Source organism: Capricornis sumatraensis, chromosome 8 (assembly GCF_032405125.1).
Source record: "Capricornis sumatraensis isolate serow.1 chromosome 8, serow.2, whole genome shotgun sequence".
NCBI lineage: Eukaryota > Metazoa > Chordata > Mammalia > Artiodactyla > Bovidae > Capricornis > Capricornis sumatraensis.
In genome coordinates this window covers 22,225,741-22,242,443 of record NC_091076.1, presented here as the reverse complement: position 1 = coordinate 22,242,443, position 16,703 = coordinate 22,225,741, and the positions used below count along the sequence as shown (strand labels likewise).

Sequence of the window (16,703 nt, the reverse complement as noted above, 5' to 3'; positions counted from 1 at the left end):
ACCAGTTTCTTTACCACAGGATTCCCTCTGGGTAGCACAACCTGTGCTGAGGCCATTGATCAAAGAACAACGAATGGCAACCCTGAGATGATTTCTGTTTGTATTTAGGGGACACCCTCTAAGCTCTGTCTCCAGGAAGGCCTGAGCACAAGGGGTACCATATTAACCATTGATTATCAGGGGTCCCCCCCCCCATAGAAATTAGCAAAATTCATTTTGTGATTTTGTGCTCTCTCAGCCTTCTATTTCTTATCCCATTCCTGTGGGGGGTTGTTTTTTTTTTTTCCCTTAAGGGTTGGACATGATTGTTCTGAGCATAAAGATATAAAGTGATCCATCATTCACTTCACCACGGCCAGTAGTTATGGGATCTACAGAAGGCAGGCCGAGTTCAAATACCCTTTGTATAAAAGTTTATTTTTGCCCTTAACACACAGGCTTGTCATTTACATTTGTGGAGGGGGGGAAAAAAAAAGACTTGTGCAGTACTGGCACATAGCATGTACTCTATCAAAGTTCTTTTTCCAACTTGTTTTCTGGTTCTTAATTTTCAGCCAGAAGGTCCTTCAAATAGTTTTTGGGTGCCAGGTTGAGACTCCCAAAGTGGAAACAGCCTACAGCTACTCGCCCCCACCCACCATTTAATGACAGATTTCACTTGGTCTGGGAACTTACGTATAAAGTTTTATCTAAGCCTGGGGATAGACATTCCTTATCAGCTTTGGAGAAAGAGCTACAAAAGATGAAAGAGATGACAGTAACTCAACATGGACACTTACACTAAATAAAGGAACAAAGACCACCAAATACTGGGAGAAGAATCTAGAAAGAGCTGCAGGATACACAGCTGATGTTTCCAAACTCTGCCTCTAATCCCCCCATGAACCTGAACTATTGAAATGCTAGATTCAGGAAGCTGTGCCCAGGAGTTCGAGGTGAAAGGCAGTCCTCTGACTGCTGTTGACTGCTTTCTCAAGGCAGCGGAAAGTGACACCAAGGCCTTTGTGGAGCCCCGTGGTGTGACATGCAGAGTGCTGCAGAGCTGGCATCTGATATATGTCTCCAAGTCACCACATTAAAATAATCTTTTGAACTTGGAGGGCCTTTCTTTCCCAAATGATCTTGACCTTGAAATTAAGTATTTCACATATTATCAAAAAGGACCAAGTTCTTCTGTTGGACAGGAGAAGCTAAAGTACTCTTTTTCTCAAAATTCACTTGCTGATGTCTTGATTGAAAAACCTAAGCAGATCGCTGTTGCTATTTCCTTTCCAAAAGAGGTGGAAAACCTGAGGTACAGGTGCTGAGAAGACAGTGATATCCCCCTTAAGCTGGTGAGAAATCTTTCCTCGGGGGCAATTCTGCAATCCTGTTTCTGGAAGCCAGGACTCAACGGATTTGTCTTCGTGATGAAGAGATGATCCTCTGATCTTAAGGCAGGAAGGCTGTCAACACAAAGCTCTGAACAGTACCTTGCTGCTCACCAGTGACATCAAAGCATAGGGGAGAACAAGGTCTTGGTTTTCCTGAAGACGACTCAGTAGGACCGCAGTGGTTTGGCATAGATTGGCTCCAGGATGTGATGGATTAGAACCAAGAAAAGGCTTCCAAGGAAGGCGGCAGTGAGGAAAGCCAGCAGGACATAGCGGCCAATGAAAAAGGCATCTACAATCTGGAGAAAGAAACATTAAAAGTGAAATTATTGACACGTCTGCGCCTTGACTGGGCTCAACTGGAATCTCTGATGAATGGGCCCAGGATCTGTCCATATTCAGAATTTCCAGTAACATCCTGCAAATGGATAAGAACCTTTTTCTCATCATGCTGAGCCAGAAATACAAGATAAAGAGAAGCTTAATGAAAAGGCTTAATAAAGTACAGGGAACAAACATAGGCTTGATGTAGGAGATGCATAAACACTCTGAAGGCAAGTTCTGTTCTGTTCTGAAATGAGTTATCTGAAAGACTGAGAACCTTGCTTGCTTGGTCTCAGAAAGGCTTATTTTGTGGCTGTCAATTTTTCATTATGGAGAACTTTAAACATGTATGAAAATACAATAGTATAATAATCCCCCACATACTCAAGATTCAAACCCCCACGCCATCAACCCATGGCCAACTCAGGAGGGGTCATTTTCAAAATGAAAACGGGACTCTAAAACTTTTACCAGAGGAGTTCTGAACCCTAACATTCATAACCCAGCAATCCAAGGGCTGGGGAAATGGCCATTTACCTGCGGTCCTGAAACACTAAGAGGAAAGGAAACTTGTCCCAGTTTGTACAGTTGGCTGCCTGGCAACCAGCTGTACTTGAGGCCCCAGAGCTGCTGGTCTTTGCTGACAGAGGCCTGTCATTCATATTGGCTCTTCCCACTTGTCTACCGTTCACTGCTGGAACTCTGTTTTCCACAGATCCAAAGGGTGCTGCCTAAGTTTGGGCAGGAAAAAGCAGTTTAATCTACAGACTTAATAGAGTAGGAACACAAACCAAGTGACCAGGGACATGGCAACTTCCCGAAGCTTTCAGAACCTAGTACCTGAAGACATTCCCAAATACCTGCAGGGTGGTGGTTGATAGGATAATGTCTCTACAACGTCCACATCCTGATCTCCAGAAATTCTGAATGTGTTAAATTGCATGACAAAGGAGAAGCAAGGTTGTAGATGGAATTACAGTTGTTAATCCATTGACCTTAAATAGGGAGACTGTCCATTCTCTGTCCATACCTCTGTGTCTCTATTCCTGCCCTGCAAATAGGTTCATCTGTATCATTTTTCTAGATTTCACATATATGCGTTAACATACGATATTTGTTTTTCTCTTTCTGACTCAGTTCATGCTGTATGACAGACTCTGGGTCCATCCTTGTCTCTACAGATGCCTCACCTTTGTTCCTTTTTAGGGGTAATAATATTCCATTGTATTTATGTTTTGGGGGGAAGCAGAGAGTAGGACAAATTGGGAGGTTGGGATTGACATACATACACCACCATGTGTAAAACAGATAGCTAGTGGGAAGCCGCTCTGTAACACAGGGAGTTTTGATGCTCTGTGATGACCCAGAGGGGTGGGATGGGGGTAGGGTGGGAGGGAGGTCCGAGAGGGAGGGGATATCTGTGTACATACGGCCGATTCACGTCACTGCACAGCGGAATCTAACACATCATCAAGTAATTATACTCCAATAAAAAAAGAAGGAGGCTGGCCTGAACTGTTTAATACAGGTGGCCCAATGTAATCACAGGGCTCTTCAGCAGACGTTGAGGGAGGCAGGAGAGAGGGTCAGAGACACAGAGATGTGAGGATGGAGGCAGACACAGAGAGATGCTATTTTGCTGTCTCTGAAGAGGGAGCAAGAGGTCCACATGCCCAAGGGTGGCCCCTGGAAGCGGAAAAGGCAAGGAAACATTTCTCCCCAGAACCTCCAGAAAGGAAGACAGCCCCGCCAACCCCTTGATTTTAGCCCAAGGAGGCTGATTTTGGGATTCTAGCCTGTGGAACTCTAAGATAGTAAATGAGTGTTGTAGGCCACTGATCTTGCGGTAATTTGTTACAGCAGCAGTGGGAGACTAATACAGCAGAGATGCACAAAGCACCTGTCAAGTCCAAGCTCTGCTGTGATCACTGAGATCCAAGGACACCAGGGGAGAGGACTGCTCTGGAGATTACCCCAACAGCCAGCTTACAACAAAGGTCAGTTGGATGAAACGGCTCTGACATGACTTTGGCCTTGGCTCCAGGACTGAACACGTCTCTCGCGGGCTACATGTTTGCTTGTTCTACACGGTTCACTTTTTAATTAGCCAATTAGCAGGCCTTGGGTGCCGAAGGCCCAGGCCATGTATTATTGATACAGTATTGAGCCGGGCCGCTTACAGGGGCTGGGACTCCAAACCTGAGAATGAGAACGCCAATCTCTGCTGGCTGCACTGATGAACAGATTTTGCTCAAAAGGCTGATCTGCTCTCCTGGTCTGAAACTGGGTCTGAAACTCACATGACAGAGGAAAGAGGGAAGAGGGATTGGTTTCAAGACAGGGTTTGCTCTGGGTCCTTCTTCCAATGTCCACATCCCTAGTGATTCAGAAATACCCAGACTTTATCGCTTTCCCCATTTAAGACAGGAAAACTGGTCACCATCCTGGCATGGTCAGAGTGGTTGTCAGATGCTGACCAAAAAACCCAGCATGTATGAAAACAGCACCTTAGTTTTGTGTGGCTAAGTATTATTTCCCTTGGAATTTTCAGAATGAATTTCTTCCCTTTAGCCATGGTCAGTCCTACACAGTGCTAGAAAGGGGTGCCGAGTCTAGTTCTGAAGTTATAATATAGGTTTGCATACTATTGTCTGGCGTCAAAACAGTTGCCTTTAAACTCTCGGTGATGGCTCCTGATATTCTGCTGGGTCCCCAGTATGAAGGTATTGAAGACAGGCCTCAGCTTGCATCCTTGCTCGGCCTCTTCCTGGGTAAGGTACCCTAGCCCCTCCCAGCCTTAGCATTCTGACCTATGAAACGGGACACTAACGGTACCTGTGTTGTGCTACTTAGGGTTGTCCTGAGGTTTGAATGAGAGCATGTAAATAACATGCTTAGCACAGGACCCCGCACATAGTGATGCCTTAAACAGTGTTAGCTATTATCACCATTACTTCTTTTTTGTTTAGTTGGGTTTTTTTCCTTTTTTCTTTTTGGTGATGTGGAGCATTTTTAAAGTCTTTATTGAATTTGTTACAACACTGTTTTGATTTTTTGGCCACAAGGCATGTGGGATCTTAGTTACCTGATCAGGGATTGGACCCGTATCTCTTGCATTGGAAGGTGAAGTCTTAACCATTGGACCTCCAAGGAAGTGCCACCATTATATCTTAAAAAATTAAAATAGCGGAAAGAAGTTGCTAGAAGGAGTAATGGGCCACAGGATGTCAAAAGTAGAGATTATCAAGACTGTAGAGATCTGAGATCATGGTAAAGCCAGAGCCCCAGTCAGGAAGGAACCAGGATGGGGGGAGTCTATGAGAGGGATGGTAAAACTCCGTTTAGACAGGTAGGTGCTGGGAGATCCGGTTCTGGAAATGAGGCCGGAAGGGACTACCCGAAGGCTGTCTGGCTACATTGTCCACGCTCCGCAGTGGTGTTCCTCCCTCCCCTCTGCTTTTCTCTATGGAGAATACTCCCTCCTCACCACCAGCGGGAAAATCCAAACACATGATGAAAAACCATGTCCATTAGCGCCTGAGGGCACTACCCAAGTGTCACCTGGGATCCGAGTTTCCGAGCCCAGGCGACCAGGAGTGGGAGCCTGCCTGCTCGTCTCTGGCCCCACGGCGTGCTCGCTCAGAAGCCAAATCCAGGCAAACAGCTGCCTCGAGGTGTTGCCAGTGGGCACGGAACGAAGCGGGAGGGAGTTTAAAACACCCTGAGCCGCCCCCACGCCCCATCCTGGTTTCAACTTTATAATTTTTTGAACACACTTTAGCCCTCCTGGCATTGGGGACCACGCGGGGCAGGGCAGAGGTCTAGACCAGGAGAAAGAGGACTGACAAAACAAACCCAGGTTTTTACCTTCATCTCTGCCTCGGGGGCTGGGGCGTCACTGGCTCGAGGGAAGAGCAACAGAACGGCTGTGATGATCAGAGCACCAAGGAACACGAAAACGGCAGAGAACCTGTGGCCCAAAGACAGGGGGTTAAAAGCATGGTTCCGTGTTAGGCTGCGCCTGGCTTTTCCCTGGGGCCCATATTCTGTCTCAGTCCACTAACAGGGCCCAGTGTGCTGCCCCAGCACCACAGGAATTCAGAAATGTTTCCCCTTCCTCCCAAAGCCTGTCTTCCCAGACAGGTACCAGCAGGATGCATTCCTGTTATTCCTGGGAGTTCCAAGTCCCTAAGAATGGGAATTGGTGGGATTTTTAAAATTTATTTTTAATTGGAGGGTAATTGCTTTACAATGCTGTGTTGGTTTCTAACATACAAGGTGAATCAGCTTTATATACACATATATCCCCTCCCTCTTAAGCCTCCCACATCTCCCGCCTCTAGGTCATCACAGAGCACCGAGCTGGGCTCCCTGTGTTATACAGCAGGTTCCCACGAGGCAGTTTTACACACAGAAGCGTATATATGTCAATCGTGCTCTGTCAGGAATAGGTAGTTTTTATTTTGACCTCTGTGTGGTCATACGAAAACCCGAAGTGGTCCTTCCCTGATCCCCCACTGCTGTGTTTGAAACCAAAAAACTTAAGTAAATGATGTAACTTGTTTTGTACCTACACAATCTGGCCAGGGAGTATGACTCTACAGTGTCCTTAAGAGTCAGTTTATGCTCTGATTCTTTAAGTCAACACCAGCCCAAGTCATCCACGACCCTTCAGCTTCCCGGGGCCCTGGGCTGGAGCCTCAGGGGCTGGACCCAGCACCTGCCATGAATCTCAACAATTAAGAAACGTGCACACGCGTGACCCCAAGAAACTCACGCGACAGCGAAAGCAGATTCTCTTTTCATCTCCCATGTCTCATCTCCTGTGTGCTGCGAGCTGACATGTACCCCCTCCCTTCTCCTCCCACCTCAGCTTCCGAGTATAAATAACACAGTCAGTGCTTATGATAAAGAGGTTAAAATGCAACTCCTTCCAACTGCCGGTAATGACAATGAGCTCCTGAATTCTAAATGTTTCATGAGCATCAGCGATTTCGCATCTGATTGCTTTTAGCTCGGACTCCCTGCTAGAGAGACAGAAGGCCTTACCTCGCTGCCCCTGAGGCTCTGGACAGCAGGGCACACAGCAGCAGCACCAACACCCAGAGCAGGGCGAGGATGAACACGCCCGGCCCCACGCCGAGCACCGTGCCAGCCATGCGCGGCACAGCACCGGGCACAGTGCGACGAGCTGGTCCTGCTGTTAGCGGTGCTGCTGCGCTTCTCGGTGCTCCTGGGTTTCCTAGGGGGGCACACACAAAGTCTGAATTCATTCTGGGAAACTTCTGATGATTGGGGTGGGAAGAGGATTCATCAATACAGGTCTTAATAGGTCTCTCTCAGAAACTGACAGATCAAGCAGCTAAGAATAAACCCTTGACAGAGGATATACAAATGGCCAATATATATGTGAAAAGTGCTCAGCTTCATTTGTCACTCACTTCAGTTCAGTTGCTCAGTTGTGTCCCCATGAACTGCAGCACGCCAGGCCTCCTTGTCCATCACCAGCTCCCGGAGTTCACTCAAACTCACGTCCATTGAGTCGGTGATGCCATCCAGCCATCTCCTTCTCCTCCTGCCCTCAATCTTTCCCAGCATCAGGGTCTTTTCAAATGAGTCAGCTCTTTGCATCAGGTGGCCAAAGTACTGGAGTTTCAGCTTTAGCATCAGTCCTTCCAATGAACACCCAGGACTGATCTCCTTTAGAATGGACTGGATGGATCTCCTTGCAGTCCAAGGGACTCTCAAGAGTCTTCTCCAACACCACAGTTCAAAAGCATCAATTCTTCGGTGCTCAGCCCTCTTCACAGTCCAACTCTCACATCCATACATGACCACTGGAAAAACCATAGCCTTGACTAGACGGACATTTGTTGGCAAAGTAATGTCTCTGCTTTTTAATATGCTGTCTAGGTTGGTCATAACTTTCCTTCCAAGGAGTAAAAGTCTTTTAATTTCATGGCTGCAGTCACCATCTGCAGTTATCTTGGAGCCCAGAAAAATAAAGTCAGCCACCATTTCCACTGTTTCCCCATATATCTGCCATGAAGTGATGGGACCAGATGCCATGATCTTAGTTTTCTGAATGTTGAGCTTTAAGCCAACTTTTTCACTCTCCTCTTTTACCTTTATCAAGAAGCTCTTTAGATCTTCTTCACTTTCTGCCATAAGGGTGGTGTCATCTGCATATCTGAAGTTATTGATATTTCTCCTGGCAATCTTGATTCCAGCTTGTGTTTCATCCAGCCTAGAGTTTCTCATGATGTCCTCTGCATATAAGTTAAACAAGTAGCGTGACAATATACAGCCTTGACGTACTCCTTTCCTGATTTGGAACCAGTCTGTTGTTCCATGTCCAGTTCTAACTGTTGCTTCCTGACCTGCATACAGGTTTCTCAAGAGGCAGGTCAGATGGTCTGGCATTCCCATCTCCTTCATTAGAAAATTGGAAATAAAATACAGTACCTCTAGACCCCTACCAGAATGGCTAAAATGAAAATGATGGACAACTCCAAGTGTTGACCAAAATGTGGAGAAACTGGAAGCCTTGTACTCTGCTGGTGAGAGTGTAAGTTCTTATTAGCACTTTGGAGACTCTTTGGCTATATCTAATAAAGCTGAATATGTGAACCCTAGATCCAGCTGTTCTCTTCCTGGGTGTGTCCCCAAGAGACATGTCATAAGTTCACTAAAAGATGCACAAAAGTTCAGGGCAGACCTATTAGAAATAGTTACAAACTGAAATGACCTAAATATACCTCAACTGAATAGATAAGGTGAGCTTTCTCAGGTGGCACTAGTGTTAAAGAATCTTCCTGCTAATGCAGGAGATGCAGAAGACCCAGGTTTGATCCCTGGGTCGGGAAGATCCCCTGGAGGAGCAAACTGCAACCCACTCCAGTATTCTTGCCTGGAAAATTCCATGGACAGAGGAGGCTTGTGGGCTACAGACCTTAGGGTTGCAAAGAGTTGGTATTATAGATACAATTTATTCATTCATACAATGAAAGAGTAAAAAGAAGAATGAACAGACCACAGCTATATCCAGCAATGTGGGTAAGTTTTGAAAATATTAAATATAAAAAGCTAGAGGCAAAAGAGTTCACACTGTGTAATAACATGTATATAATGTTCAAAAACAGTTCAAACTAATTTGGGGGTTAGAAGTCTGGAGTGTGGTTGCCGTGTAGAAAGAAGTGACTAAAGGGGCTTCTGTGGTACTTATGAAATTTTGTTTCTTCAGCTGGATGTGGGTTACACAGCTTTGTTAATTCTGCTAAACTGGATCTAGCTGTCAGAGAAGGCAACGGCAACCCACTCCAGTACTCTTGCCTGGAAAAGCCCATGGATTGAGGAGCCTGGTAGGCTGCAGTCCATGGGGTCGCGAAGTCGGACACAACTGAGCAACTTCCCTTTCACTTTTCACTTTCATGCACTGGAAAAGGAAATGGCAACCCACTCCAGAGTTCTTGCCTGGAGAATCCCAGGGATGGGGGAGCCTGGTGGGCTGCCATCTATGGGGTTGCACAGAGTCGGACGCGACTGAAGCGACTTAGCAGCAGCAGCAGCAGTATCTAGCTGTACACTTCTGATTTGCATACTTTTCATTATGTGTCTTTTACTTTTCCAAAAAGTTTACTTCAAATAAAGTCTGAAGAGACATACCAGACAAATGTAATACATGGGCCTTGTTTGGTTCCTGACTCAAACAAACCTGCTATACAAAACCATTTATGAGATGACTGGAGAAATTTGAACAGTATCTGGGAAAAATTTGACGATGTTAGGGAATCACTGTTTATTTTTTAAGTGAAAAATAATGTTTTTTTTAATGTGATGATGTGGTTATATTACTAAAAGATTACTTTTAATATACAAATACACAAACACACACAACACAAATAACAGAAAATGATGTCTAGGAATTTTATAATCATCTAGGACAGAGGAGAAAGGGGTCAATATAAAACAAGGCTAGTCCTGAATTCACTGTTGAAGCTGGAGTGGTGAATATATGAATTTTCCTACACTATTTCCTATACTGTTGAATATTTGAAACTTTTGCAATAAAAGGGTTGTGTGTATGAATAAGAATATATGGGGAAGTAGGAATAAATCCAACAAAAGATGTGAAGATTTTTATGGCAAAAAGTATAAAACTTTATTCAAAGATATATATATATATGTATATATATATACATATATATATATATATATATTTTTTTTTTAAGGCCTGAATAGAGAAATAACCCCTGTTCCTGAAAGGATGAGATGGTTTAATATTTAAACTCAATTTTCCTTAAGTTATCAGCTCAATGCAATTCTAACCAAAATCTCAACATCGTTTTTTATGGAACTTGAAAACCAATCCTAAATTCACATGCAAAAGCAAAAACCCAAGAATAGCAAAAACAATTTTGGGAACTAGGATGGAAAACTCGCCTTTCATGTTACCAACTGCCGCAAGACACATTCTAGAACCACGGTAATTAAAACAGCGTGATAGTGGCATAGAGACACATGGGCCAGTGGAACAAAACAGAAAGCCCAGAAGCAGAGCCACGCATTCAGGAGAACTTTGCACAGCACAGAGCTGGCTTTATAGTCAATGGGTAGAGGATTTCATAGACAGTGTTGGGATAAGTGATTATCCAATCAGACAATAATAAAACCAGATCTCTGTTTTATATCATACGCACAAGCAAATTTTAAATGGAAAGTTATTCGTAATAAAACAGCATATGTTTAAATATACAAACGTTCAGGCTGACTACACTAGAATACGTAATGAAGGACCGCACTCAGATGCTCGCACCTAAACTTAGAATTGGCATGAACGCAAAAACTACAAATGCAGGCTGATGCAGGTGTGTTTTACAGCAACTCAAATACCACGGGCTGGGCTGCCTTCACTTACGGGGTTTTCTACAGTGATGAACGACTCTGTTAAGAGTTCCAAACTACAAATAAGTATAATTTCCCCCTGATTTACATTAGAGTTGCATTCCTGGAAATTTTACTATGTTCAACTGTGCCAAAAGATACATTATGCTTATATAAAAAATGGAATTAGATTCTGGGTTCATATTAGAAATGAGTAACCTGTGAGACACTTGGGATGTTTTGCAGGATGAAGGAAAATTCTTCATGGTGAGGGGCTGTCCAGTGTATCACGGGACTTCCAACAGCCCCAGTCCTGCTCTGTAAACCCTAGGAGTGCCTCCAAAATCACACTAATAACCAAAGGTGCCCTCACAAACTCCAAATGACCAAAGGGGCAGTTCAGCTCAGTTCAGTTGCTCAGTCGTGTCCGACTCTTTGCGACCCCATGAACCACAACACACCAGGCCTCCCTGTCCATCACCATCTCCCAGAGTCCACCCAAACCCATATCCATTGAGTCGGTGATGCCATCCAACCATCTCATCCTTTGTCATCCCCTTCTCCTCCTGCCCTCAATCTTTCCCAGCATCAGGGTCTTTTCAAATGAGTCAGCTCTTTGCATCAGGTGGCCAAAGTACTGGAGTTTTGGCTTCAACATCAGTCCTTCCAATGAACACCCAGGGCCGATCTCCTTTAGGATGGACTGGTTGGATCTCCTTGTAGTCCAAGGGACCCTCAAGAGTCTTCCCCAACACCACAGTTCAAAAGCATCAATTCTTCCGTGCTCAGCCCTCTTCACAGTCCAACTCTCACATCCATACATGACCACAGGAAAAACCATAGCCTTGACTAGATGGACCTTTGTTGGCAAACGAATGTCTCTGCTTTTGAATATGCTATCTAGATTGGTCATAACTTTCCTTCCAAAGAGTAAGCATCTTTTAATTTCATAGCTGCAGTCACCATCTGCAGTGATCTTAGAGCCCAGAAAAATAAAGTCAGCCACCATTTCCACTGTTTCCCCCTCTATCTGCCATGAAGTGATGGGACCGGATGCCATGATCTTAGTTTTCTGAATGTTGAGCTTTAAGCCAACTTTTTCACTCTCCTCTTTCATTTTCATCAAGAGGCTCTTTAGTTCTTCTTCACTTTCTGCCAAAAGGGTGATGTCATCTGCATATCTGAGGTTATTGATGTTTCTCCTGGCAATCTTGACTCCAGCTTGTGCTTCCTCCAGCCCAGTGTTTCTCATGATGTACTCTGCATATAAGTGCCACTGCCTTAAAGAACCATGTGGAGGTTTAGTCACTAAGTCACATTTGACTCTTGCAACCCCATGGACTGTAGCCTGCCAGGATCCCCTGTCCATGGGATTCTCCAGGCAAGAACTGGAGTGGGTTGCCATTTCCTTTTTTCAGGGGATCTTCCCTACCCAGGGATCGAACCTGGGTGTCCTGCACTGCGGGCAGAGTCTTCCCCAACTGAGCTATGAGAGAAGCCCAAGCCTAGATAAACTCTGGCATAAACAGATGTGAACAAAGGTGTTCATGATAGCAAAACATCTGAGAAAATCTAAATGTCCATCAGTAGGGGGAGGGGTATTATATACTCATGACAACTTAAAATCAATGAACTTGAGCTAGCTGTACTGACATGAATGTACCTACTGGTTTGGCCAAAAAGTGTGTTCCATAACATCTTATGGAAAAACCCAAATGATCTTTTTGGTCAACCCAATAAAAAACAATATTGAGTCTAAAAGCAAGTTGCAGAATGAAGCCCACAATACTATACTATTTGTATCTTTAAAATTAAAAAATACCTAAATCATTATATATTCATGAGATAAACATATACAGTAAACATAAAACCATGGGCATAAATGGCACAAAACAATTTCAGGAGACTGTATGTCTCTGGGGAGGGAGGAAGGAGAATGGGGCCAGGAAAGAGAACAAAGGGATCTGAACTAAATCTGTGATGGTTTATTTCTTGAAAATAAAAAGCTTAAGCAGATGAGTGGAAAAAAGTTAATGTTTATTAATCTAGTTGTTTGTGCATAGGTCTTTGTTATAATTTCCAGGGCAATATTCACTGTTTTTGAAATTTTTGAGATAAATATTAATTTTTAAAAAGGTAATTGGTAGCAGGGTACATATGAGCTGAGATCAGAGAACAGAAACTAGTGACCAGTTAGGAGACTATTGCAATTCTCCAGATAAGAGACGAGGCAGGTCCGGGCTTCATCTTAGCTGTGGAAATGGGAAGGGGCTTAGGAAGGTGGCATTAGAGGTGACTCAGGTTTCCTGCTCGGTTGACTGTACTGGCCTTAGCAAGATAACTAGTTAAGTGTAGCTGCTGCTGTTTTGGATATTACTTAAATTACCTGTAAGACTTGTACCAACTCTAATACCTAGAATACAGGGAAAATGGTACTTGAAGCTGGTATCATTAGAAATATTGCCCTTCACTCCTCCAGAGAAACATGGAAGTTCATGAGGCACTGGGTTCTGTACATGGGACAGCTTTCAAGTATTGAGATGAATATCCCCAACCTCTATAAGAATGAAGTTTGTCACTTTATAACCAAAAAACCATACATTTTCTTACTAAGCATAGAAAGGAAAGGCTGGATAAAGTACAGAATGTTTTTGTGGGGAAAGAGTGAACATCTAGTAATTTTATCTTGTTAACTGAGTGTGGGCATAATGCTTGTGATTATTTCCCTTATTGGAATAGCTAAATTATTGAGTAAAGCTTGATTTAAAAAAATATATAAAAAGAATTTTCCAGGCAAGAATATGGGAGTGGGTTACCATTTCCTTCTCCAAGGGATCTTCCCAATCCACTGATTGAACTGGTGTCTCCTGTGTCTCCTGCATTGGCAGGTGGACTCTTTACCACTGTGCCACCTGGGAAGCCTTTTATTTAATATTCAAGGCTTTTTCAACCCTCTTCTAAGAACTGGGCTTCCCTGGCGGTTAGCCATCTTCCTTAGATGGTAAAAAAATCTGCCTGCAATGCAGAAGACCCGGGTTCGATCCCTGGGTCGGGAAGATCCCCTGGGGAAGGGAATGGCTACCCGTTCTCCAGTATTCTTGCCTGGAGAATTCCATGGCCAGAGAAGCCTGAGAGCTACAGTCCATAAGGTCGCAAAGAGTCAGACATGACTTAGTGACGGAGCATGCAGGCACTATGGAAGACAGTATGGAGATTCCTCAAAAAATTAAGAATACAACTACCAAAAACCCCAGCTATCCCATTTCTGGGCATTTATCCAAAGAACATGAAAACACCAATTTGAAAAGATATATGTGACTCTGTGTTCACCACAGCATTATTTACAATATCTAAAATATGGAAACAAGTTCAGTGCCCATCAACAGGTGAATGGATAAAGTTGGATGCGTGTATATATATATATATATATAGAGAGAGAGAGAGAGAAATAGACATACACAAAGTGAAAGTGTTAGTCGCTCAATCGTGTCCAACTCTTTGGGACACTGTGGACTGTAGACCTCCAGGTTCTGTCCATGGAATTATTCAGGCCAAGAATATTAGAGTGGGTAACCATTCCTTTCTCCAGGGGATTTTCCCAACCCAGGGATCAAACCCTGGTCTCCCGCATTGAGGGCAGATTCTTTACCATTTGAGCCACCAATATATATACATATATAAAATGGAACACTATTGAACCATTAAAAAAGACGAAATCTTGCCAGGCCAACATGAATCACCCTTAAGGCTAAGTGAAGTAAGTGGAGAAAGACAAATACCACATAATTTCACTCATACTAGGAATAAACAAACAAAAATGAACAAAGCAAACCAAAACAAGAAGGAGGATCCAGAGAACAGAGCAGTGGTTATCAGAGGAGAACGTGGGGAGGATACAAAATGGCTAAAGGGGATCAACTATAGGGTGGTTGATAGAAACTAAATTTTTGGTGGTGAGCACTCTGATGCTGGGAGGGATTGGGGGCAGGAGGAGAAGGGGATGACAGAGGATGAGATGGCTGGATGGCATCACCAACTCAATGGACGTGAGTTTGAGTGAACTCCGGGAGTTGGTGACGGACAGGGAGGCCTGGTGTGTTGCAATTCATGGGGTCACAAAGAGTCGGACACCACTGAGCGACTGAACTGAACTGAACATTGTAGAGCATATAGAGGTGGAAATACAATGTTGTACACATGAAACATACAATGTTATAAACCAATGTTACCTCAATAAAAAGTAAGTCTTAAAGAAAAACGAAAAAAGTAGGTTACAGTAGTGAACTGTTTCTGGAGGGTTCCTTTTCATTTTCCTTTATAGCTGTTCCAAGTCTTCAAAAATAATTGGGTGGGAGAGGGTGAGCTTTCACACTTTTTTCTACTTTAAACACTTCAATATGGTTTGAATTTTAAAAATATTAGGATAATGCCTCTACTCTTGTAATGAAATCAAATGCAAGTCTGGGAAAAAATCAGTTGCCATACTACCAAAATAACACCGATGTGGTATCATCTCTTCACGAGATGATAGAAAAGGAAGATCATCCTTCCACCCTTTTTCCTGGGTGTTGTTGCGATTTGAAAGTGCGCAACCACAGCCTGTCATCCACACCACCCGGGGACCCCCAGCAGGCAGCCCTTACCGTGCTGGAGAGTGAACACTTTCCCTGCCCAGTCGCTGATTCAAACCGGCAACAGGAAAACAGTGCCCCCCAGGTCTCATCTTCAGAATGTTCCCCTGGCCACTTCCCAGCAGTTGGGAGAGAAATTAAGGTTTTGATCACAAGATTTCCCCCATTTCAGCATCTACTGGCCGCCAGACCTCGGGTGGAGATTAGTGGTGATGCTAGTCTGAGAGGTCCCTGTCCCGCCATCGCTCCCAGCCTTATTCCAGCCCCCCGTCAGCCACAACCTCCTACCATTCTCTCTCCTCTCTTCAGCCGCCCCTATTTTCCTCACCTCCACCCCGATCACCTGGCTTCGCATCTCCCAGGTCCGGTACTCACGCCTCTCAGCCCAGCCAGTTTCAGCCCACAGGGGCTAGGCTCTACTCAGGACGAATCACAAGTGGGCTTTCATCTAGGAGATTCTGGATTGGCTAATCAGCGTCACTCTTTTAACTCCTGAATTTCCCCTCATTTGCTTCCGCCGCCGCGGCTCCAGGCAACGCGGAGCGTGGTGGGTGGGCACGTCGTCCTCCGTTACGCACTCTAATTGGTCGATGGCTGCCGGTCCTGGGACAGGCCTCAAGTTCGATTGAATAGAGGTCGTCCTGGCTCCCCGCGCTCGCCCCACCCCGTTGTCAATCACACCATCCCTTAGGTAACCCACGGGACCATTGGTCAGTACCGCCGGAGGGCGGGTTGTTGGGCGGAAGAGAACTGCTTATAACGCCTTCCGCGCTGTTACCATGGAGACAGCACAGCCGGTGTGAGGCCCAGGCTCCAGGCAACCCCTTAGCGCCTGTTTCGGAGTCCAGTGGATATCACAGTTCAAGTCCTACTGGCTCCGTGGACCAAAGGACTTGGGATCAAGTCAAATTAGGCCTCAGAGAGTGGGTCAGACCCAGTCACTTAGGATCCCTGAGAACCATCTTGGAGAAAACCGAGTCCCTAAAGCACTGATTCTGTAATAACGTCACGTTTTCATTTGTCCTCATCTCGCTTTATTGTATTTAGCATTATTCTAATGTTAGCCTTAAGACTTACACTATGGCAAGGATCGTCCTACTACTCATGGGCAGACTAGGAAAGAGGAAAGTGAAAGTGAAGTCGCTCAGTCGTGTCCGACTCTTTGCGACCCATGGACTGTAGTCCACCAAGCTCCTCCGTCCATAGGATTCTCCAGGCAAGAATACTGGAGTGGGTTGCCATTTCCTTCTTCAGGGGGTCTTCCCGACCCAGGGATCGAACCCAGGTCTCCCACATTGCAGGCAGACGCTTTAACCTCTGCACCACCAGGGAAGCCCCAGGAAAGAGGAGTCAGGGTCAAATCAAGTAAATCTTCTGTAGCTATGCCTCCAGGCATTTGGGAATGGAGGTGGTCCATGCTTTTAGCAAACTACTTTTGCCTAACTGCAAACTAAAACTTTTCATGATTTCACCCTGAGGTTATAGTCTGTAG

General features: G+C 44.7%; 1 protein-coding gene across 1 annotated transcript; it reads right to left on the bottom strand.

The window, feature by feature from the left end:
- Positions 1 to 481: 481 nt before the first annotated feature.
- On the bottom strand, positions 482 to 15,601 carry TMEM218 (transmembrane protein 218). The gene is made up of 4 exons (XM_068978088.1): positions 15,540 to 15,601; positions 6,747 to 6,939; positions 5,565 to 5,667; positions 482 to 1,672 (listed from the first exon to the last, which is right to left on the bottom strand). Exons 2-4 carry the CDS (start codon positions 6,854 to 6,856, stop codon positions 1,538 to 1,540), a joined length of 348 nt encoding a protein of 115 aa, XP_068834189.1. The 5' UTR covers positions 6,857 to 6,939; positions 15,540 to 15,601; the 3' UTR covers positions 482 to 1,537.
- Positions 15,602 to 16,703: the final 1,102 nt, after the last annotated feature.

Coding starts and splice junctions, on each gene's coding strand:
- TMEM218 (XM_068978088.1), bottom strand. CDS start 6,856: ATGGCTGGCACGGTGCTCGGCGTGGGGCCGGGCGTGTTCATCCTCGCC. Junction 5,668..6,746: donor AGAGCCTCAGGGGCAGCGAG/GTAAGGCCTTCT, acceptor TTTGGGCCACAG/GTTCTCTGCCGTTTTCGTGT. Junction 1,673..5,564: donor CCCCCGAGGCAGAGATGAAG/GTAAAAACCTGG, acceptor TTCTTTCTCCAG/ATTGTAGATGCCTTTTTCAT.